Source organism: Pseudophryne corroboree, chromosome 9 (assembly GCF_028390025.1).
Source record: "Pseudophryne corroboree isolate aPseCor3 chromosome 9, aPseCor3.hap2, whole genome shotgun sequence".
Classification (NCBI taxonomy): Eukaryota; Metazoa; Chordata; class Amphibia; order Anura; family Myobatrachidae; genus Pseudophryne; species Pseudophryne corroboree.
In genome coordinates, this window is record NC_086452.1 from 142329447 (window position 1) to 142353233 (window position 23787).

At 49.1% G+C, this 23787-nt stretch overlaps 1 protein-coding gene across 1 annotated transcript in view; it reads left to right on the forward strand.

The window, feature by feature from the left end:
- Positions 1 to 23787, forward strand: part of PTBP2 (polypyrimidine tract binding protein 2) — a 189292-nt gene that overhangs the window by 99563 nt on the left and 65942 nt on the right. The window contains exon 3 of the mRNA XM_063939843.1: positions 13874 to 13949. Coding sequence (XP_063795913.1) covers positions 13874 to 13949 — 76 coding nt within the window. The remainder of the gene's footprint in view (positions 1 to 13873; positions 13950 to 23787) is intronic.

A 23787-nucleotide genomic window follows, 5' to 3' on the forward strand; every position in this document is an offset into this window, starting at 1 on the left:
CGGCTTTGTCATGTAAAAGCCCCTATCTGGTTTTCCATATTGACAGGGCAGAATTACGGACTCGTCCGCAATTTCTGCCGAAGGTGGTGTCATCTTTTCATTTGAACCAACCTATTGTGGTGCTTGCGGCTACTCATGACTTGGAGGATTCCAAGTTGCTTGATGTAGTCAGGGCTTTGAAGATCTATGTAGCCAGGACGTCTGGAGTCAGGAAAACTGACTCGCTGTTTATCCTGGGTGCATCCAACAAGCTGGGTGCTCCTGCTTCAAAGCAAACCATTGCTCGCTGGATCTGTAACACGATTCAGCAGGCTCATTCTGCGGCTGGATTGCTGCATCCAAAATCAGTGAAAGCCCATTCCACAAGGAAAGTGGGCTCTTCTTGGGCGGCTGCCCAAGGGGTCTCGGCATTACAGCTTTGCCGAGCAGCTACTTCGTCGGGTTCAAACACATTTGCTAAGTTCTACAAGTTTGATACCCTGGCTGAGGAGGACCTGGTGTTTGCCCATTCGGTGCTGCAGAGTCATCCGCACTCTCCCGCCCGTTTGGGAGCTTTGGTATAATCCCCATGGTCCTTACGGAGTCCCCAGCATCCACTAGGACGTTAGAGAAAATAAGATTTTACTCACCGGTAAATCTATTTCTCGTAGTCCGTAGATGAAGCTGGGCGCCCGTCCCAAGTGCGGACTTTCTGCAATACGTGTATATAGTTATTGCTTAATTAAGGGTTATGTTATGTTGGCATCCATTGTTTGATGCTCTGTTGTTGTTCATACTGTTGACTGGGTAAGTTATCACAAGTTATACGGTGTGATTGGTGTGGCTGGTATGAGTCTTAACCTGGATTCCAAAATCCTTTCCTTGTAATGTCAGCTCTTCCGGGCACAGTTTCCTTAACTGAGGTCTGGAGGAGGGGCATAGAGGGAGGCGCCAGTGCATACCAGTAGTACTAAATCTTTCTTAGAGTACCCAGTCTCCTGCGGAGCCCGTCTATTCCCCATGGTCCTTACGGAGTCCCCAGTATCCACTACGGACTACGAGAAATAGATTTACCGGTGAGTAAAATCTTAATTTTTTTTTCAATTAAATTGCAAAATGAATGAACAGAAGAGGGAATCTTAATCAAATAAATATTTTGTGTGACTACCCTTTGCCTTCAAAACAGCATCAATTCTTCTAGGTGCACTTGCACACAGTTTTTGAAGGAACGTGGCAGGGAAGTTGTTCCAGACATCTTTGCGGTCGATTCAATTGATTGCGAAGTGAATAGCGCCAGGAGGGAGGTCGCTGCTTGGTCTGAGAATGCCTGTACTCGCACCTTAAACAGGGTGTTTAGGCGCAAGGACGGGCATTCTCCAACATAAGTGCTCCTGCGATACTGTTTGTGCCGTGCAAGGAGCGACATGGCACTACTTTTGTTGGATTTCTGCTCGCACACCCGGAGGAGTGCGAGCAGAAATCCACTAGTCGGCCAAAGCAGCACACAGAATAGAAAAGCGCCGGGGCCACCTTCTGGGCGCTATTCACTTTTAAATCCATTAAATCGACCCTTTTGAGAACTAACCACAAATCTTCTGTGGATGTAGGACTTCTGTCTCTTCATGTAATCGTAGACAGACTTGATGTTGAGATCAGGGTTCTGTGGGAGGCCATAACATAATTTCCAGGACTCCTTATGCTGAAGATAGTTCTTAATGACATTGACTGCATTTTTGGGGTCATTGTCCTGCTGCAGAATACATTTTGAGCCAGTCAGATGCCTCCATGATGGTACTGCATGATGGATAAGTACCTGCCTGTATTTCTCATCTTTGAGGATACCATTAATCCTGACCAAGTACCCAACTCCGTTTGCTGAGATGCAGCCCAAAGTTGCAAGGAACCTCCACCATGCTATGCTTCACTGTTGCCTGCAGACACTCATTATTGTACTGCTCTCCAGCCCTTCAGCAAACAAACTGCCTTCTGTTACAGCCAGATATTTCAAATTATGACTCAACAGTCCTAGAGGATGCTGGGGTCCACATTAGTACCATGGGGTATAGACTGGTCCACTAGGAGCCATTAACCATTGGCACTTTTAAGAGTTTGAGAGTGTGGGCTGGCTCCTCTCTCTATGCCCCTCCTACCAGACTCCGTTTAGAAAATGTGCCCTGGGGAGCCGGTCACAGCTAGGGGAGCTCCTACAGCTTTTTTTTTATTTTTAGAGTTTATTATTTTACAGGGAGGCGGCTGGCAACAGCCTCCCTGCTTCATGGGACTAAGGGTGGGGGGGGGGAGTAGTGTCCACCCTGCGAGGTCTGAGCCACTATTGACACTGAGCGCCTGAGGGGATAGAACATTCCCCGTCACAGGGGATCGCTCACCCCAGCAGCATGCCACCACCCCCTTACAGAGCCAGAAGATCAGTGGCGAGTGAGTCACCAGCCCCCCTAGCAAGCGGGGAGCCGGTGTGAAGATGGCGGCAACAGGGTATGGAGCGCAGTACTAACTGCACGCCGGGGCTCAGCGGTACATAGTGTGGCGCTGTAAGGGGCGCCCGGAGCCAGCGCCTACACCCTACACTGACCTCCAAGCATTGTCAGGGTCCCAGGATCGCTGCCAGCACAATTCCTCAGGCCAGTATAATCTCCAGAAGAGCGGGAAGACAGCGCCATGAAGGGGGCGGAGCTTCTCCTCAGAGTGGACCCAGCAGCGTTCAGCGCCATTTTCCTACTTGCAGAAGCGCCGTCAGTGAGAGCTGTCCCTCCAATTGAACTCCAGCTATCTCTTACGGTACCAGGGGGGTGTGGGGGGGGGGGAGGCTGTATAAAGACTGTGTAACCTATTAAGGTGCACAGTCAGCGCTGGTTGTGGGTCTCCCTATACCTTAAAAGCACTGTGTGTGGGTTGGCTCCAATCTGTGTCTCTCTTGCCATTCTTGGGAGTCAAACTCTGTCCTTCTCCCGTGTGTGTGTGTGTGTGTGTGTGTGTGTGTGTGTGTGTGTGTGTGTGTGTGTGTGTGTGTGTGTGTGTGTGTGTGTGTGTGTGTGTGTGTGGAGTGTCTGTGGTCTCCATTAAGCTATGTCCAGGGACTCTGTGTCATATGCTGCAGAGGATATGTCCTCTCAGGATGATCCCATTCCATGTAATCAGGAATGCACTGTCTTAGCGCACATACCAGCAATGGAGCCGGAATGGTTATCCTCTATTAAAACTATGATTTCTCAGATTTCTACTAGGGTTGCACAGAACTCTATGGCAGTTTGGCCCGGTTCTGTTACCTCAGGACCCCCTACTGTATGTTCCCACAAACGTGCTCAGCTCGTAGGGGACTTTGGCTGCGCCAGTGGTCTGCCGACGCGGAGTCCAGGAGAGGTGTGGAGACCCTACCCTACACATGTCAGGCTCCCTTTGGGGAAGTGTTGGATGCGTGGATTTCCACGGCTACAGCGTGTAAGTCTCCTTTTTTCCCCTCAGCTGCACCTGCTATGAAGAAACACTTTTCTTCAGCTGCATCTCAGCCCTTTCGGACTGCCAAAGCAAGAAAGTCCAAGCCATCTAACACCTTCTTTAGAGGAGGTCGGACAAATTCCAAGAATCCTGCTGCGGCGGGTTCCCAGGAACAGAAACCTACTTCGGGTACGCCAAAGTCCTCCGCATGACGGTGGACCGTGCGGCCTGGAGGTGGGACCTCCGTCGGTGCTGGGCTTCCCCCAGCTTTCTCCCAATGCGTGAATGGATGCCGCGCGCATGCGCACGGCATCTTTACATGCTGGGAGGGCAGGAAGCGGGCGGCTGTTCTAGCAGGGCGCCGCAAAAGGGGCAGGGCGGGTTTTGCCTTGTAAAAAACGGACAGGGCACGGCGCCCTGCTAAAACAGCCTAGAGTGAACACTATTATCTCCGATTCGCACTGTTGACTGCCATTTTCAATTCCAGGCACTACCATTCGGCCTCGCCACAGCACAGAGGATATTCACCAAGGTGATGGCGGAAATTATGGTTCTCCGCGGACAGGGGGTGAACATGATTCCATATCTGTACGATCTGCTGATAAAGGCATCGTCGGAGAAGCTGTTACAGTCCATAGTTCTCACGACCCATCTACTCAGGGAACACGGTTGGATCCTGAATCTTCCAAAATCCCATTTGGAACCAACCAGGAGGTTGTCCTTTCTGGGAATGATCCTCGACATGGAAGTGCAGAGGGCGTTTCTCCCAGAGGAAAAAGCGTTGGTGATACAAACAATGGCCCGGGATGTCCTGAAGCCAGTCCGGGTGTCAGTTCATCAGTGCATTCACCTTCTGGGGAAGATGGTGGCCTCTTACGAGGCTCTGCAGTACGGGAGGTTTCGTGCTCGGTCCTTCCAACTGGATCTCCTGGACAGGTGGTCGGGATCTCATCTACACATGCACCAGAGAATACGTCTGTTGCCAAAGGCCAGAAATTCACACCTGGTGGCTACAATTGTGTCACCTTCAGAAGGGCCGCAAGTTCGGGATTCAGGACTGGATGCTTCTAACCACGGATGCAAGTCTCCGGGGCTGGGGCACAGTCACTCAAGGGGAAACCTTCCAAGGAAGGTGGTCAAGTCGGGAAGCTGGCCTGCCGATAAACATTCTGGAACTAAGAGCCGTCTACAACGGTCATCTCCAAGTGGCCCATCTTCTGAGAAATCGGGCCATTCAAGTGCAGTCAGACAATGTAACGACAGTGGCTTACATAAACCGACAGGGCGGAATGAAGAGCAGAGCTGCAATGTCAGAGGTAACAAGAATCATCCTCTGGGCAGAAAGACACGTGTTGGTGCTGTCAGCAATCTTCATTCCGGGAGTAAACAACTGGGAAGCGGACTTCCTTAGCAGACACGATCTCCATCCAGGGGAGTGGGGTCTCCATCCGGAGGTGTTCAAGGAGGTAACAGATATTTGGGATGTACCCCAAATAGACATGATGGCCTTTCGTCTCAACAAGAAGCTTCGGCGATATTGTTCCAGGTCGAGGGACCCGCAAGCAGTGGCGGTGGACGCCCTAGTGACTCCGTGGGTATTCCAGTCGATGTACGTGTTTCCACCACTCCCACTCATTCCAGGAGTGCTAAAACTCATAAGGAGAACAAGGGTTCAAGCGATCCTCATTGCTCCAGACTGGCCAAGAAGGTCTTGGTACGCGGATCTTCTGGATCTACTGCTAGAAGAGCCAAGTCCTCTTCCTCTTCGGGAGGACCTGCTGCAGCAGGTGCCGTTAGCCTACCAAGACTTACCACGGCTACGTTTGATGGCATGGAGGTTGAACGCTCGATACTAGCTCGGAAGGGCATTCCGAACAAGGTTCTTCCTACCCTCATACAGGCTAGGAAAGGAGTTGCGTCTAAACATTACCATCATATTTGGAAAGAATATGTATCTTGGTGTGAGTCCAAGAGGTTTCCTATGGTGGAGTTTCAACTGGGACGTTTTCTCCTCTTCCTGCAAGCAGGTGTGGATATGGGCCTGAGGTTAGGATCCGTAAAGGTCCAAATTTCGGCCCTATCCATTTTCTTTCAGAAACGTTGGCTGCCCTCCTAAATCTTTTCCTGGGAGAGACCTTGCTGATGCAACATAAGTACCTTGTGTCTTGTTGCTGTGCTCAGTCTTGCTATGGTGTATGACCTGTGACCTGAAACTGTCGTCCACAACCTTCCCTTTTGTAGCAGGATTTAGCTGTTTCTCACCCAGTTTTAAACCTCCTACACAGTTTTTTATGTGTCCGTTAATAACTGTTGAACCCTAATTATGAAAATTATGATCATTATAACCTGTTTGGTATGGTTGGTTAATCATATACCTGGCTATAATCCAACTAATTCCCTGACTTTGTGCATGTGTACCTAGAAGACTTGATGCTGTTTTGATGGCAAAGGGTGGTCACACCAAATATTGATTTGATTTTAGGTTTCTCTTCTGTTTATTCACTCTGATATTTGAGAGACGTTCTTTTTTGTATAAGAAGCTCAGTCTCATTAGGTCGACAATCGTTAGGTCGACCACTAATGGTCGACATGCATTAGGTCAACACGGACAATAGGTTGACATGGAAAAAGGTCGACATTCTTTTTTTTTTTTTTGTGTCGTTTTCTACGTAAAGTGACAGGGAACCCCAATTAGTGCACTGTGTCCCCTCACATGGCTTGCTTGCTCGCCATGCTTTGGGCCAGGTTACTATTCCCAATTGTAGTCCATGTGGATCGTAAAGTATGAAAAAGTTAAAAAAAATAAAAAAAAACAAACAAACTCATCTCGACCTTTTTCCATGTCGACCTATTGACCATGTTAACGTAATGCATGTCGACCAATAGTGGTCGACCTAATGACTGTATCCCCTTTTAGTACGGCGAGATCTACAGTAGAGCTTTATTAAAATACATAAAATAGCTGACATGTAGCAGATGTACTAAAGATACACTTCTTAGCTACAGACAAGCCATATTAATAGAACACCTTCAATTATAAAGCAAATGAAGTCTAGCACCATTGAACAATACGGAGATTTATGGTAAGAACTTACCCTCGTTAAATCTTTGCAAGGTACACTGGATTCCACAGGGAATAACATCTGAGTGTAGAGTAGGATCTTGATCCGAGGCACCAACAGGCTAAAAGCTTTGACTGTTCCCAAGATGCTCAGCGCCACCTTCTCTATAACCCTGCCACCGTGCACAGGAGCTCAGTTTCGTTAACCAGTCCAATGCAGTAGCAGGCAAAAGACGATATCCATTAGTAGCCACATACACCACATTCTCACGACAGGAGAAGGTATCGGCGGCTAATGCCATACAAACCCAAAGAAGCGTGCGTCAGGGTGGGCACCCTGTGGAATCCAGTGTACCTCGCAGAAAGAGATTTAACAAGGTTAAGTTCTTATCATAAATCTTCTTTTCTGCAGCGGGGTACACTGGTATTCCACAGGGAATAGCTTCGGGGATGTCCTAAAGCAGTTCCTCATGGGAGGCGACGCACTGTAGTGGGCACAAGAACCCGGCATCCTGGGAGGCGGAAGTATCGAAGGAATAGAACCTTATGAACGTGTTCACTGAGGACCATGTAGCCGCCTTGCACAATTGTTCAAGGGTCGCACCACGGCTGGTTGCCCAAGAAGGTCCAACAGACCGAGTAGAATGGGCTTTGATTGTAGCAGGAGCTGGAAGGCCAGCCTTACATAAGCATGTGCAATCACCATTCTAATCCATCTGGCCACGGTCTGCTTGTTAGCAGGCCAGCCATGTTTGGGAAAACCAAACAATACAAAGAGAATCAAACTTCTTAACGGAGGCTGTCCTTTTCACATAGATACGGAGAGCCTGCACCACATCCAAAGACCGCTCTTTGGAGGATAAATCCGGAGAGACAAAGGCTGGAACCACAATCTCCTGGTTAAGGTGGAAAGAAGACACCACCTTAGGTAGATAACCAGGGCACGTCCGAAGAACCGCCCGGTCACGGTGAAAAATCAGACAGGGGGACCTACAAGACAAGGCACCCAAATCTTACACCCGTCTAGCAGAGGCAATAGCCAGCAGAAACAAGACCTTGAGGGAAAGTCACTTAAGGTCCGCAGATTCAAGAGGTTCAAACGGAGACTCTTGCCAAGCCTCCAGAACCACCGACAAATCCCAAGGAGCTACAGGTGGGACATAGGGAGGTTGAATCCGTAAAACACCCTAGGGTAAATTTACTAAGACGGGAGTTCTATTTAAGATGGGATGTTGCCCATAGCAACCAATCAGATTCTACTTCTTATTTACCTAGCACCTTCTAGAAGATAATATCTAAATAGAACTCCCATGTTAGTAATTGTACCCCCCTGAGTGAATGTATGAACATCAAGCAGAGTCGCAATTTTTCTCTGAAACCATATTGACAAGGCAGAAATATGAACCTTGAGGGAGGCCAACCGACGGCCCAAGTCTAGGCCCTGTTGTAGGAAGGCCAAAAGTTTGGCCGTACTAAACTTATAAACGTCATGATTGTTGGATGTACACCAAGCAAAGTAAGAATTCCAGACACTATGGTAAATATGAGCAGAAGCCGGCTTACGGGCCTTCAACCTAGTTTGAATGAACGCCTCAGAAAATCCTTTGGCCCTCCGTACGGAAGCTTCAAGAGCCACGCCGTCAAAGCCGGTAAACACAAGGGCCCTGAACGAGGAGGTCTGGTCGTTGCGGAAGCAGAAGAGGACGCTCTAGCGAGAGACCTTGTAGGTCTGAGAACCAATGCTGTCTGGGCCACGCTGGGGCTATTAGAAGAAGGATTCCTCCTTCTTGATTGATCTTCCTCACTACTCTGGGCAGTAGTGACACCGGAATGAACACGTATGGCAGCCGAAAGTTTCATGGAATTGCCAGTGCGTCCATGAACGCCGCTTGAGGATCCCTTGTTCTTGCTCCAAAGCCGGCACCTTGTGATTGTGTCGAGACGCCATCAGGGCTACATCTGGTAGGCCCCATTTGTCCACTAGGAGTTGAATTACTTCTGGATAAAGGCTCCACTCTCCTGCGTGTACGTCCTGATAACTGAAGAAGTCCGCTTCCCAGTTGAGGACCCCCGGAATGAACACTGCCAATATGGCTGGCAGATGGCGTTCCGCCCATTGAAGAATCTTTGACACTTCCATCATATCCATGCTGCTTCGAGTGCCGCCTTGCTGATTTATGTACGCCACTGTGGTGGCGTCTGACTGTACTTGAACAGGTCTGTTCAGTATCGGATGCGGGGCCAGTTTCAGAGAATTGTACACTGCCCACAATTCCAGAATGTTTATCGGGAGGAGAGACTCCTCCCTGGTCCACCGACCCTGAAGAGGGTGTTGCTCCAACACCGCGCCCTACCCCCTCAGACTGGCATCCGTCATCAGAAGGACCCAGTTGGAGATCCAGAAGGGGCGACCCCTGCTCAATTGTTGGTACTGCAGCCACCAGTTCAGTGACAGACGGACCTCCGGAGACAAGGAGATCATTTGAGACCTGGTTCGGTGAGTCAGGCCGTCCCACTTGGCAAGAATCCGTTTTTGCAGAGGGCGGGAATTAAATTGAGCATACTCCACCATGTCGAAAGCCGACACCATGAGGCCTAGTACTTGCATCGCCGAATGTATCGACACCTGCAGACGAGAGAGGATGCACTGTATCTTGTCCTGAAGCTTCAGGACTTTCTCCTGTGACAAAAACAACCTCTGGTTGTGGGTGTCCAACAACGGTCCCAGATGCCCATGCTCTGGGCAGGGACCAGGGATGATTTCTTCCAGTTGATGAGCCACCCGTGGGCTTGCAGAAACTGGACCGTCAAATCCAAATGACGGAGAAGAACTTCTGGGGAATTGGCCAGGATCAGCATGTCGTCCAGATACGTCAGGATTCGGATGCCCCGACAGCGGAGTGAAGCTGTCATAACTGCCATTCCTTTAGTCTGACCACGGATCCGTGAATTTTCACCAAACTGTAAGGCCCGGAATTGGTAATGGAGATTGCCAATAGCAAACCGCAGGTATTGCTGATGTGACGTGGCAATAGGGATATGCAGGTAAGCATCCTGTATATCCAGGAATACAGTATAGTCCCCTGGTTCCAAAGCCACTCTACTAGTGAAGGTTCTCCATACGAAACTTGGAGACCCTCACAAACTTGTTCAAAGACTTGAGGTGGAGAATGGGCCGGGAAGAACCATTCGGTTAGGGGACTAGGAACAGCGTTGAATAGTAACCCCTGCCCCTCTGAGGCAGAGGCAACTGCACTACCACTCCGGTGTCCAGGAGGGATTGTACCACTAAACGGAGAGTTGTTGCCTTCACCTGATCCGAAGGGATATCCGTCAGGCAACAGCGAGGAGGGGGACGTGTCTTGAAGGATATAGGGTATCCGTGAGTGACGACTTCCCGTACCCAAGCGTCTGAAGTGGTCTTCAACCATACCTGGGTAAACTGTAGATGTCGGCCTCCCACCCTGGGCTTGTCAGATTTGGAAGCCGGCTGACGAGCAGCTCAGGCACGCTTGGGCTTGGTGGTTTTGGAAGTGCGAGACTTTTTCGGGTACGCCTGACCCTTTGCTTTACCCGGAAGGCGAAAGGAACGAAAAGAAGTACTCTTAGCCTTTGGGGCCGAAGGAGTAGTAGTAGGTAGAAATGCAGTCTTAGCAGACGCCAAGTCAGCGACAATCTTGTGGAGATCCTCATCAAAAAAGATGTTTCCTTTAAATGGGAGCACCTTCAGGGTTTTCTTAGAGTCCAGGTCCACCGACCATGACCGTAACCAGAGAATACGGCGAGCCAAAATGGATGTCGTAGCAGCCTTGGCCGCCAGAACACCTGCATCTGAAGCTGCTTCTTTAATGTAATGAGATGCCATGACAGTATAAGATATACATTGTCTGGCATGTTCAGAAAAACTGGACGGAAAATCTGCCTCTATTTCCTGAGCCCACGCCTCTCTAAGGGTATAGATAGCTTTTAAGCAGCCCTCCATACGCTTATCCATCGGTTCCTTGAGAGAAGTAACGGTAGTGACAGGCAGAGCAGATGACACCACCAGCTGAGCGATTTGCGAGTCCACTGGCGGTGGCGTTTACCAATTTTTACTCAATTATGCCGCAAGGGGATAGCGGGCTAGCATCTTCTTGTGCGGGGTGAATTTCTTTCCTGAGTTCTCCCAGGATTCCTGACGTATGTCAACCAAGTGGTCAGAATGAGAGAGAACCAATTTAGTAACCTTCTGACGTTTGAACCTGTCCGGTTTCTTAGATGTAGTAGCAGGCTCAGGATCATCATCAATCTAAAGAATGAGCCTGATAGCCTCTAAGAGATTAGGAACATCCACCTGTGAAACAGATTCCCCATCAGAAATGTCATGATCAGAGTCTGTGGGGTCAGTATACACGCCATCTTCATCGGAAGAGGTATCCGGAACATGCGTGGATTGAGAGGAAGTATCAGCCCACTTAGAGAACTTCTTAGGTTTAGTTTTAGGGGGGGCGAGGGTCAGGAATACGTTTATCCAAAGAGTTATTCAATTGCTGTAACGTGAGTGGACAGAGCATCTGTCCATGGCGGATTAACCGCAGGGACCATATAAGGCTGATAAGGCACAGGAGGTCCCATAAGGGGCGCAAGTCTAGTTACCAGCGTAGTCAGTAAATTAGAAAAAGCAGACCAAGGCGGGCCTTGATGTGCCCCCGTTGTTACAAACTGACTTGGCGGTGCAGAACCTGAACCCTCCGCAGCCATGTAATCCTCAAATGCATCTGGGACATCATAACCGCGCACGGCGGAATCGGCCCCAGACCCATCGCACCCTGTAGCTGACATAATATGAAAGCGTAAACCACGGGCAACACAGTACAATATCAGCAGATATAATACCTAACACAAACCCCTCGTGCAGTGTGACAGCACAATTAGAGGATTTCTGAGGTAAAATGTGATTTAAAAACACAGAGAAAAATACAAAATACGTATATCAATACCTATATTATCTAATAACCCTGACGCACGGAGCCCCCTTAGGTTACAGAATATAGGGATAGCAGTAGGGATGATGAGATACACGGAGTAGAGATCATCCAGCAGCTATATGCACATACACACAGTCACATGTACAATGCAGGAATTATGACAAACAATAAAACTGCACTGGACTAGCAATACTATTACTGAGTAAAGCTATGTATATAAACAGCTATATCAATGAACTGTAAAAACTGGATGAATATCACAGGGTACTTGTACTAAATTGTCACGCTCGACGTAAGTTGGGGTTTCGACAACAGAGTTTTGGCTGAAGGGACAGCTACCTGTGAGGAGAGTAAACGAGGTGGATGAATGTAATTCCTCCTCATGGGGTGGAAGCCAAACTAAGTGTTAACGTTGGCTGGAGTGCGTAAAGAAACGGAGGACTTCGTAGGAAGATAACTGAAATTTTAATGAATAATCATGCTGTACACGAATATTGGAGTAATTGAAGAAACTGGAAGAATTAGTGTCTATGGTTAAATTACTTGAAGAGTGAAGCTGAAGAACTCCGGTAAAGAAGAACTGAAGACTGTGTTTAATGATTAAAAGACGAGGCTGAAGAACTTGGACTTTGAAGAAATGAAGACGTCTGCGGGAACCGCCATTAGCACCTGGAGCTCCTCTACGACCTGGGACCCCGTGAGCGCTTTGACGAGTGGCAACGGACTTAGACAGCAGGACTGCAGCAGCGTTTAGGTAACCGATGGATGAGAGCAACCAGGACCAGGGACAGAGCTGGAGAACCTTTCACAAAGAGTTAACATGAAGCACTGGCACTCTCCCTATGAGCCAGCCCCCTTTTGTAAGGGGAGAACACGCAGGATTGGCTGGACACAGATTGGGAACTTCATTGGTAATACTCTGGTCTCCAACATGGCTGCCCCCCAGCACAGGAGACATACTTAGCTTTTAGCACACAGCTTTAGCCATCTTCTGTCTCTGACACACTATACTGTGTCACCACTAGAGGACCTTACCGCAGCGATCCCCGCCGCAGCGCCCGCCTCTCCAGACCCTCGGCCCCCGGCAGCCGCACATCCGTTAAGAAGAACCCGCCGCCAGCAGCTCCCTGTCACCGCAGCCGCGCCAACCAGCGGGATGGTAACCCGCGGGAGCACCCGCCGGAGGTCTAAACGACATGTAGAATACTTAAGTGTCCTGTAAATGCACAGCACTGATGATGCAGACGGCTTTACAGAGGATGCATCACATCAGCGCAGCTGTGTGTAATGGCGCCCAAACAGGGAATGAGAGAGAGATGCAGCTCCAGGGCGGGAACATTTACTCTAAATGGCGCCCAGGGGCTGGGGGAAGGGGCTACAGACCAGTGCCTTATCCCCTTGCTGGACTTCACCACCGGGTGCTGCGGGCCTTAATAAAGTGGATTATAGCCTAATCCGACCTGTGCCCTTGCCCTGGTGGTCTAGTGGGGTCACTGTACGGCCACAGTGTCCACGCCAGTGCGCGCGCCCGCCTCCTAATGGCCGCGATTTCCAGCGGGTTCCGCCCGGGGGACCCTCTTACCTGCTCCCTGAGTACAGCCACGCGATCCCGGAGAACTTCGGTTAGTGTGTGTGCCCTGGGCGAAGAACCGGAGCCTCCGCTGTAAGTACCCGGCAACCAGGGACGCAGGAGTATACAGCGCCGCTGGGGGAAGTGATGTAGCTGCAGCAGGAGAGATCAGAATGATATCTAGCACTAGAGTGCCTCTGCTGCAGCCCTTGATGTCTTCTATCTTCTTTAAAATAGCTCTTCTTAGGGCTGCTGGAGCAGCCCTGCCTGTTAGCTGCCTGCACTGCAGGCACCAACTTACAAGCTGAGCTCCTGTGCATGGAGGCGGGGTTATAGAGGAGGTGGCGCTGAGCATCTTGGGAATAGTCAAAGCTTTTAGCCTGTTGGTGCCTCGGCTCAAGATCCTACTCTACACCCCGATGTTATTCCCTGTGGAATACCAGTGTACCCCGCTGCAGAAATAACTTTTTTTTTTTACCTTGTCTCCATCCATTTGTAGAGCTTTGGAATAATGTGAAGGTTTACATAGTTACTCTTCTGGCTTAAATGGAATATGGTAGTATAAATCTTTTTGGATGTAAAACATGTAGGCTCCTTGGCATGTTTATCATCTGCAAATAAAGCCAACAGTGTTCCAAACTAATGAAAACATTGGCGCTAGAAGCAGCAGAAATGCAGAGGAGAATCTTGTGCAGGACAAATTCTTTTAAGCGATAGTCAAGTTAGTAAAATTTAAATATGAGTGCCTAAGTAGCACACACATTGTCTAATGCAGCGTACCTTTCATTCTTGAAGAATTTGGCAACAATCTTACCTATTTACAATATTTTTTTTTTTTTTCAGAGAGGTTCCGACGAGCTGCTTTCTGGAAGTGTTCTTAATGGTCCCAGTTCTAATATGAGCAGTATAGTTGTGACTGGTAAGTACAAATCTTTTTTTTTTCTTTACTTATGAGTATGGAGTATATATTTTGTGACTTTAAAATACTTCTAGCTCATGCACTCCAGCATTTACTGTATGTTGTGCCTTTCTGAAGTCCCTGCCATAACTTTTTCTGAAAGAGACATTGGCAGTGCCATACCTTTCATAAAGTGTTAAATCCAGGTATAGTAGATGGGTGTTGCCACAAACATGGGTATTAGTTGTTCATATCTGTAGTGTACTGGCTGAAAGTACACTAGTATTGGTTGTGGTTGCTCCTCTCTCTCTTTCTTTCTTTCTTTTCTTTTTTTTAATTCTGCCGGAGGAGAAAGGAATCGGCTCCTCCCTCTTGTATCTGCCCGCCACCCAGACTCCTTTGTAACTATCCAGTGGGAGTCTGGGGGGCGGGTATATAGAGCATGGGGGTGCTCTGTCCCAGTGGATGCTGTGAAACACTGCACTGATCCCCGGAAAGCTTACGTTACTGTAGACTCCCAGCAGTATTAAAGAAAAAATATATGTAATTAAATAAACAAAAAAAAATGTGGGTGTGCAGATACAGCAGGGAGATGCTGAGTGCCCTTTCCCAGCGGATGCAGCTGTGAAACACGGTGTGATCCTTGGTGAGCTTACGCTCCTGCAGACACCCAGCAGTATAAAAAAAATAAAACATTTACAGGTACAGTTAGGACTAAGTTTTATCTGGCTCCCCTCTGCTTATTTTGGTTTGCTCTGCAGCCCCAGGGGGGAACATCCATCGCTGACTAGTTTGCTCATCCGTCACTGGGTACATGCTCATTGGGTGCTACTCCTGGCTTTCCCTCTCCGTGACACACCTACATCTGCCTGTCAGCATACAGTGATACCCTATCAGTCCCCGTCCCCCCCGAAGTATCTTTTTAGAAGCTTTAATAATGAAAAATCAGAACAGTGGTGTGTGATGTAAGTAGGTACAATTCGATAGTAGAAGTGTATTCTCAACCTGACCAAAACATTAATGTTTAATACATATTGCCTCATTACTGGACCTGTAAAAGAATAGGATCAAAATCAGTGCTCTCCAATGCTAGACTACAGGATGTTGGCCCAGAGAAATTCATACCAGGGGCCTAGTGAGTGGAGTTAGGAGAAACCAGCAAGTAACATTAAAAGACAGCAGTTGCATTAAAAAAAATAGAACACCTATATTCGCCCCACCTCCCTCCCCATTGCATCCCGTAATTTGTTCAGATAGAAAAGTGGTTTTCTCTTAACGTCCTAGTGGATGCTGGGGACTCCGTAAGGACCATGGGGAATAGACGGGCTCCGCAGGAGACAGGGCACTTTAAGAAAGAATTTGGATTCTGGTGTGTTCTGGCTCCTCCCTCTATGTCCCTCCTCCAAACCTCAGTTTGAATCTGTGCCCGGACGAGCTGGGTGCTACTTAGTGAGCTCTCCTGAGCTTGCTAAAAAAAGTATTTTGTTAGGTTTTTTATTTTCAGAGAGATCTGCTGGCAACAGGCTCTCGGCTACGTGGGACTGAGGGGAGAGAAGCAGCCCTACTCACTGAAGATAGGTCCTGCTTCTTAGGCTACTGGACACCATTAGCTCCAGAGGGATCGTACACAAGATCGCACCCTTGGTCGTCCGATCCCGGAGCCACGCCGCCGTCCCCCTCGCAGAGCCAGAAGACAGAAGCCGGTGTCAGAAGCAAGAAGACGTCGAAATCGGCGGCAGAAGACTCCAGTCTTCATATGAGGTAGCGCACAGCACTGCAGCTGTGCGCCATTGCTCCCATATTAAACCCACATACTCCGGTCACTGTAGGGTGCATAGTGCGCCCTGGGCAGCAATTAGGAACCTCTTGGCAAAAAGTAGCATATATACAGTTGGGCACTGTATATATGCATGAGCCCCCGCCATTATTTTACACACAAACGCGGGACAGAAGCCCGCCGCTGAGGGGGTGGGGCTTCTTCCTCAGCACTCACCAGCGCCATTTTCTCTCCACAGCTCCGCTGAGAAGGAAGCTCCCCAGAATCACGGTAGAAGAGGGTAAAAAGAGAGGGGGGGGCACAGAAATTTGGCGCAAAAACAATATATACAGCAGCTACTGGGTTAACACTAAGTTACTGTGTGACTCCTGGGACATATAGCGCTGGGGTGTGTGCTGGCATACTCTCTCTCTCTCCAAAAGGCCTTGTGGGGGAACTGTCTTCAAAAAGAGCATCCCCTGTGTGTGTGGTGTGTCGGTACGCTTGTGTCGGCATGTTTGACGAGGAAGGCTATGTGGAAGCAGAGCGGGAGCAAATGAATGTGGGGTCGCCGCCGACACCCGATTGGATGGATATGTGGAAGGTTTTAAATGATAATGTTACTTCCTTGCATAAAAGGTTGGATAAAGCTGAAGCGTCAGGACAGCCGGGGTCTCAGCCCATGCCTGATCCTATGTCGCAGAGGCCGTCAGGGTCTCAAAAGCGCCCACTATCCCAAATTATTGACACAGATGTCGACACGGATTCTGACTCCAGTGTCGATGGCGATGATGCAAAGTTACAGCCTAAAATGGCTAAAGCCATCCGTTACATGATTATAGCAATGAGGGATGTGTTGCACATCACAGAGGAAACCCCAGTCCCTGACAAGAGGGTTTTTTATGTATGGGGAAAAAAGGCAAGAGGTGACCTTTCCCCCTTCACATGAGTTAAATGAGTTATGTGAAAAGGCTTGGGAATCTCCAGATCGAAAACTGCAGATTTCCAAACGGATGCTTATGGCGTATCCTTTCCCGCCAACGGACAGGTTACGCTGGGAATCCTCCCCTGGGGTAGACAAAGCTTTAACACGCTTATCCAAGAGGGTAGCCCTACCGTCACAGAATACGGCCACCCTAAAAGATGCTGCGGATAGAAAGCAGGAGGGTATCCTGAAGTCCATTTATACACATTCACGTACCCTACTAACCCTACGATTGCGTCGGTCTGGATGTGTAGTGCTGTAGCAGCATGGACAGATACCTTATCTGAGGAACTTGATACCTTGGGCAAGGATACTATAGTGCTGACCCTGGGGCATATAAAAGACGCTGTCCTATAAATGAGAGATGCTCAAAGAGACATTAGCCTACTGGGCTCTAGAATAAATGCAATGTCGATTTCTGCCAGAAGGGTCCTGTGGACTCGGCAATGGACAGGCGATAGCGACTCAAAAAGGCACATGGAGGTTTTACCTTACAAGGGTGAGGAATTGTTTGGGGACGGTCTCTCGGACCTGGTTTCCACAGCTACGGCTGGAAAGTCAAATTTTTTTTGCCATATATTCCCTCACAACCTAAGAAGGCACCGTATTATCAAATGCAGTCCTTTCGATCACATCTCCGAAATTTCAGCCACAAGTGGGTTCATTCCCAGGTGGATCCCTGGGCTATAGATATTGTGTCTCAGGGATACAAGCTGGAATTCGAAGAGATGCCCCCTCACCGTTACCTCAAATCGGCCCTGCCAGCTTCCCCCTTAGAGAGGGAAATAGTGTTAGCTGCAATTCACAAATTGTATCTTCAGCAGGTGGTAGTAAAGGTTCCCCTCCTTCAACAGGGAAGGAGTTACTATTCGACCATGTTTGTGGTACCGAAACCGGACGGTTCGGTCAGACCCATATTGAATTTAAAATCCCTGAACATATATCTGAAAAGGTTCAAGTTCAAGATGGAATCGCTCAGAGCGGTCATCGCAAGGCTGGAAGGGGGGGATTTTATGGTGTCTCTGGACATAAAGGATGCTTACCTTCATGTCCCCATTTATCCACCTCATCAGGCGTACCTCAGATTTGTGGTGCAGGATTGTCATTACCAATTCCAGACGTTGCCGTTTGGTCTCTCCACGACACCGAGACTATTTACCAAGGTAATGGCGGAGATGATGGTGCTCCTGCGGAAGCAAGGGGTCACAATTATCCCATACTTGGACGATCTCATAAAGGCGAGGTCCAGAGAGCAGTTGCTGATCAGCGTAGCACGCTCTTGGGAGGTGTTACAACAGCACGGCTGCCTCCGAGGGTGGGGGGCAGACACACGGGGAAAAAACTTCCAAGGTCTGTGGTCGAGTCAGGAGACTTGCCTTCACATCAATATCCTGGAACTAAGGGCCATATACAATGCCCTACGTCAAGCGGAGACCCTGCTTCGCGACCAACCGGTGCTGATTCAGTCAGACAACATCATCGCAGTGGCTCATGTAAACCGCCAAGGCGGCACAAGGAGCAGGGTGGCGATGGCGGAAGCCACCAGAATTCTTCGCTGGGCGGAGAATCACGTGCAAGCACTGTCAGCAGTGTTCATTCCGGGAGTGGACAACTGGGAAGCAGACTTCCTCAGCAGGCACGACCTCCACCCGGGAGAGTGGGGACTTCATCAAGAAGTCTTCACGCAGATTGCAAGTCGGTGGGAACTGCCACAGGTGGACATGATGGCATCCCGCCTCAACAAAAAGCTACAAAGGTAATGCGCCAGGTCAAGAGACCCTCAGGCGATAGCTGTAGATGCACTAGTGACACCGTGGGTGTTCCAGTCGGTCTATGTATTCCCTCCTCTTCCTCTCATACCCAAGGTGCTGAGAATCATAAGAAAAAGAGGAGTGAGAACAATACTCTTTGTTCCGGATTGGCCAAGAAGGACTTGGTATCCAGATCTGCAAGAAATGCTCACGGAGGACCCATGGCCTCTGCCTCTAAAACAGGACTTGTTGCAACAGGGGCCCTGTCTGTTCCAAGACTTACCGCGGCTGAGTTTGACGGCATGGCAGTTGAACGCCGGATCCTAGCAGGAAAAGGCATTCCGGATGAGGTCATTCCTACGCTGATAAAGGCTAGGAAGGATGTGACGGCTAAACATTATCACCGTATATGGCGAAAATATGTTGCTTGGTGTGAGGCCAGGAATGCCCCTACGGAGGAATTCCAGCTGGGCCGTTTCCTTCGCTTCCTACAGTCGGGAGTGACTTTGGGCCTGAAATTGGGTTCCATTGAGGTCCAGATTTCAGCCCTATCCATTTTCTTTCAAAAAGAACGGGCTTCTCTTCCTGAAGTTCAGACGTTTGTAAAGGGAGTGCTGCATATTCAGCCCCCTTTTGTGCCTCCAGTGGCACCTTGGGATCTTAACGTGGTGTTGAGTTTCCTGAAGCCACACTGGTTTGAGCCACTCAAAACGGTGGAGTTAAAATATCTCACGTGGAAGGTGGTCATGCTATTAGCCTTGGCTTCGGCTAGGCGTGTGTCAGAATTAGCGGCTTTGTCACATAAAAGCCCCTATCTGGTTTTCCATATGGACAGGGCAGAATTGCTGACCCGTCCACAATTTCTGCCAAAAGTGGTGTCATCTTTTCATATGAACCAACCTATTGTGGTGCCTGTGGCTACTCGTGACTTGGAGGATTCCGAGTTACCAGATGTGGTCAGGGCTTTGAAGGTTTATGTAGCCAGAACGGCTAGAGTCAGGAAAACTGAGTCGCTGTTTATCCTGTATGCACCCAACAAGCTGAGTGCTCCCGCTTCAAAGCAAACTATTGCTCGCTGGATCTGTAACACGATTTAGCAGGCTCATTCTGCGGCTGGATTGCTGCTTCCAAAATCAGTAAAAGCCCACTCCACAAGGAAGGTGGGCTCTTCTTGGGCGGCTGCCCGAGGGGTCTCGGCATTACAGCTTTGCCGAGCAGCTACTTGGTCAGGTTCGAACACTTTTGCAAAGTTTTACAAGTTTGATACCCTGGCTGAGGAGGACCTTGTGTTGGCTCATTCGGTGCTGCAGAGTCATCCGCACTCTCCCGCCCGTTTGGGAGCTTTGGTATAATCCCCATGGTCCTTACGGAGTCCCCAGCATCCACTAGGACGTTAGAGAAAATAAGATTTTACTTACGGGTAAATCTATTTCTCGTAGTCCGTAGTGGATGCTGGGCGCCCGTCCCAAGTGCGGACTTCTTCTGCAATGCTTGTATATAGTTATTGCTTAAATTCAGGGTTATGTTTGGTTGCATCAGGGTTGATCTGATGCTCCGTTGTTGTTCATACTGTTAACTGGGTAAATTTATCACGAGTGATACGGTATGATTGGTGTGACTGGTATGAGTCTTGCCCTGGATTCCAAAATCCTTTCCTTGTACTGTCAGCTCTTCCGGGCACAGTTTCTCTAACTGAGGTCTGGAGGAGGGACATAGAGGGAGGAGCCAGAACACACCAGAATCCAAATTCTTAAAGTGCTCTGTCTGCTGCGGAGCCAGTCTATTCCCCATGGTCCTTACGGAGTCCCCAGCATCCACTACGGACTACGAGAAATAGATTTACCGGTAAGTAAAATCTTATTTATTTTTTTTCCTGGAAAACCTACACAAGTGGATAAAATAGAAATGTTGACGTTTTGGTCTGCCTTACACTCAATATCCAGTACTATTAAAGTAATAGCTTTCGGGGTCACTAGTATAATTTCCCTCTCTAGGATGCTTTCACTCTTCATAGTAATAATTTGATCCACTGTGTGATAGACCGGGGTATTCAACAAACTACCGTGGCTTTTCGTTGGTGCTATTTTGTAAGTGCAAACATTGATTTGCTTTGTTGAAATGATTTTAGCAGCACCTATAATGAGCAGGCAACATTTAGTTGAGAGATCTTACTTTCTCTTACGTCCTAGAGGATGCTGGGGCCCACATTAGTACCATGGTGTATAGATGGGTCCACTAGGAGCCACTGGCACTTTAAGAGTTTGAGAGTGTGGGCTGCTATATGCCCCTCCTACCAGACTCGGTTTAGAAAATGTGCCCGGGGGACTAAGGGGGGGGAGTAGTGTCAACCCTGCGGCGTCTGAGCCACTATCTCTGCTGACAGGACACTGAGCTCCTGAGGGGATCAAACGTTTGCCGCCACAGGGGATCGCTCACCCCAGCAGCATGCCGTCACCCCCTTTCAGAGCCAGAAGACTTCATTGGTGAGTTAGTCACCGCCCCCCCTGGCAAGCGGGGAGTCAGTGTGAAGATGGCGGCAACAGGGTAGGGAGCGCAGTACTAACTGCGCTTCGGGGCTCAGCGGTACATGGTGCGGCGCTGTGAGGGGCGCCCTGAGGCAGCACCTACACCTTACACTGTCCAACAAGCCTGTCTGGGTCCCAGGATCATTGCCAGCACAATTCCTCAGGCCAGTATTAACTACAGGAGAGCGGGAAGCAACGCCATGTTCAGGGGCGGAGCTTCTCCTCAGAGCGGACCCAGCAGCGTTCAGCGCCATCTTCCTGCCTGCAGAAGCGCTGACAGGGAGAGCTGTCCCTCCAAGTCAACTCCAGCTATCTTGTACGGTACCAGGGGGTTGTAGAAGGAGGGGGAGGCTGTGTAAAGTCTGTGTAGTCTATTAAGGTACACAGACAGCGCTGGTAGTGTCATTAGTTCTACCTTAAAAAGCGCTGTGTGTGGGTTGGCTCCAATCTGTGTGTCTCTGTGGCATAGTTGGGGGGGAAACTGTGTCTGACATTTCCGTGTGTGTGTGTGTGTTTACTATCTCACATAGCCATGTCTAGGGACTCTGTGTCATATGCTGCAGAAGATTTTTCCTCTCAGGAGAGCTCCATTCCATGTACACAGGATTATAATGTTTTGGGGAAGTGCTGAGGGGGGCGGCATCCCTTGCAAAGGGGGGTGCAGCTCATGATGAGGCCATTAGAGATTTGTTAAACATTAATAACACCACACCTGAGCAGGTTGTGGACGCTTACTTCACTGATAATAAGAAAGCCCCGCTAACCTTTCCTGTGTTAAAAGAATTAAGCGCTATATTTGAGAAATCCTGGGGAAACCCGGAGAAAAAATTCCAGATCCCAAAAAGAGTTCTGGTTGCTTTTCCCTTCCCTGAGGAAGTTAGGAAAAAATGGGACATCTGCCTCCAGACTGTCTAAAAAGGTGGTTGTACCTGTCCCTGGTTCTATCGCGTTGAAAGAACCGGCTGATCGTAAGATTTACACTACGCTCAAATCCATATACACTGCTTCAGGAGTGGCCTTAAGGCCCACTATTACCTGTGCACGAATTTCTAAAGCCATAGTATAGTGGTCAAGCACATTACTAGAGGAGTTGGATACAATGAATAGTAGTGTAGTGTTTTTACTTAACAAACAGGATTCTGCGGGGTTCATGGTGGAATCCATGAAAGACCTGGGTACGCTGACTGCACAGATATCCTCCATGTCTGTATCAGCTCGCAGGGGATTCTGGCTACGCCAATAATCTGCAGACGTGGAATCCAGGAGAAGTGTGGAGAACCTACCCTACACAGGTCAGGCTCTATTTGGGGAAGCGTTGGATGCGTGAATTTCCACGGCAACCACGGGCAAGTCACCTTTCCTTCCCTCTGCTACACCTTCTACGAAGAAAACTTTTTCTTCAGCGGTGCAGCAGTCCTTTCGGACCGCTAAGACAAAAAAGCCCAAGCCTTCTACCACTTTCTTCAGAGGTGGTCGAGCAAAATCCAAAAAGCCTGCACCCGCTGGCTCCCAGGACCAGTGGCCTGCTTCTGGTTCCTCAAAATCCTCAGCATGACGATGGACCTCAAAGCCTGGAGGACGGGCTGGTGGGTGCGAGACTCAGACGTTTCAGCCACGTCTGGGTGTCATCCGTCCTGGATCCCTGGGTACAGGATATTGTACTCCTGCTTCACCGATTCTTCAAATCAGGCTTGCCAGCTTTGCTGACAGACAGGGCTATCTTACGGGAGGCCATCTTAAAATTGGAAACATCACAGGTCATTTTCCCAGTTCCACCTCCTATGCAAAACAAGGGTTAATATTCAAACCTTTTCGTGGTACCGAAATCGGATGGTTCGGTCAGACCGATTTTGAACTTGAAATCTTTGAACCCTTACCTGAGGGTGTTCAAATTCAAAATGGAGTCTCTCAAAGCAGTGATTTCATGTCTGGAGGAAGGAGAGTTTCTGGTATACCTGGATATCAAGGATGCGTACCTCCACATTCCGATTTGGCCGCCTCACCAGGCTGATCTCAGATTTGCACTGTTAGACAGTCACTATCAATTCCAGGCACTACCATTCGGCCTCTCCACAGCACCGAGGGTGTTCACCAAGATGATGGCAGAGATGATGGTTCTCCTCCGCAAACAGGGGGTGAACATAATCCCCTATCTGGATGATCTGCTGATAAAGGCATCGTCCAGGGAGAGGTTGTTGCAGTCCATTGTTCTCACGACTCATCTGCTCAGGGAACACTGTTGGATCCTGAATCTTCCAAAATCACATTTGGTGCTGACCAGGAGGTTGTCTTTTCTGGGAATGATCCTCGACACAGAAGTGCAGAGGGTGTTTCTTGCAGAGGAGAAAGCGTTGGTGATGCAAACAATGGTCCGGAATGTCCTGAAGCCAGCCCGGGGATCGGTTCATCAGTGCATTCGCCTTCTGGGGAAGATGGTGGCCTCTTACGAGGCTCTACAGTACGGAAGGTTTCATGTTCGGGCCTTCCAACTGGATCTCGTGGACAAGTGGTCGGGATCTTATCTACACATGCACCAGAGAATTTGTCTGTCGCCAAAAGCCAGGATTTCATTCCTCTGGTGGCTACAACTACCTCACATTCTGGAGGGCCGCAGGTTCGGGATTCAGGACTGGATCCTTCTAACCACGGATGCAAGTCTTCGGGGCTGGGGCGCAGTCACTCAGGGGGAAACCTTCTAAGGAAGGTGGTCAAGCCTGGAATCCAGCCTGCCAATAAACATTCTGGAACTAAGAGCCGTTTACAACGGTCTTCTCCAAGTTACCCATCGTCTGCGAGATCGAGCCATTCAGGTGCAGTCGGACAATGTAACGACAGTGGCTTA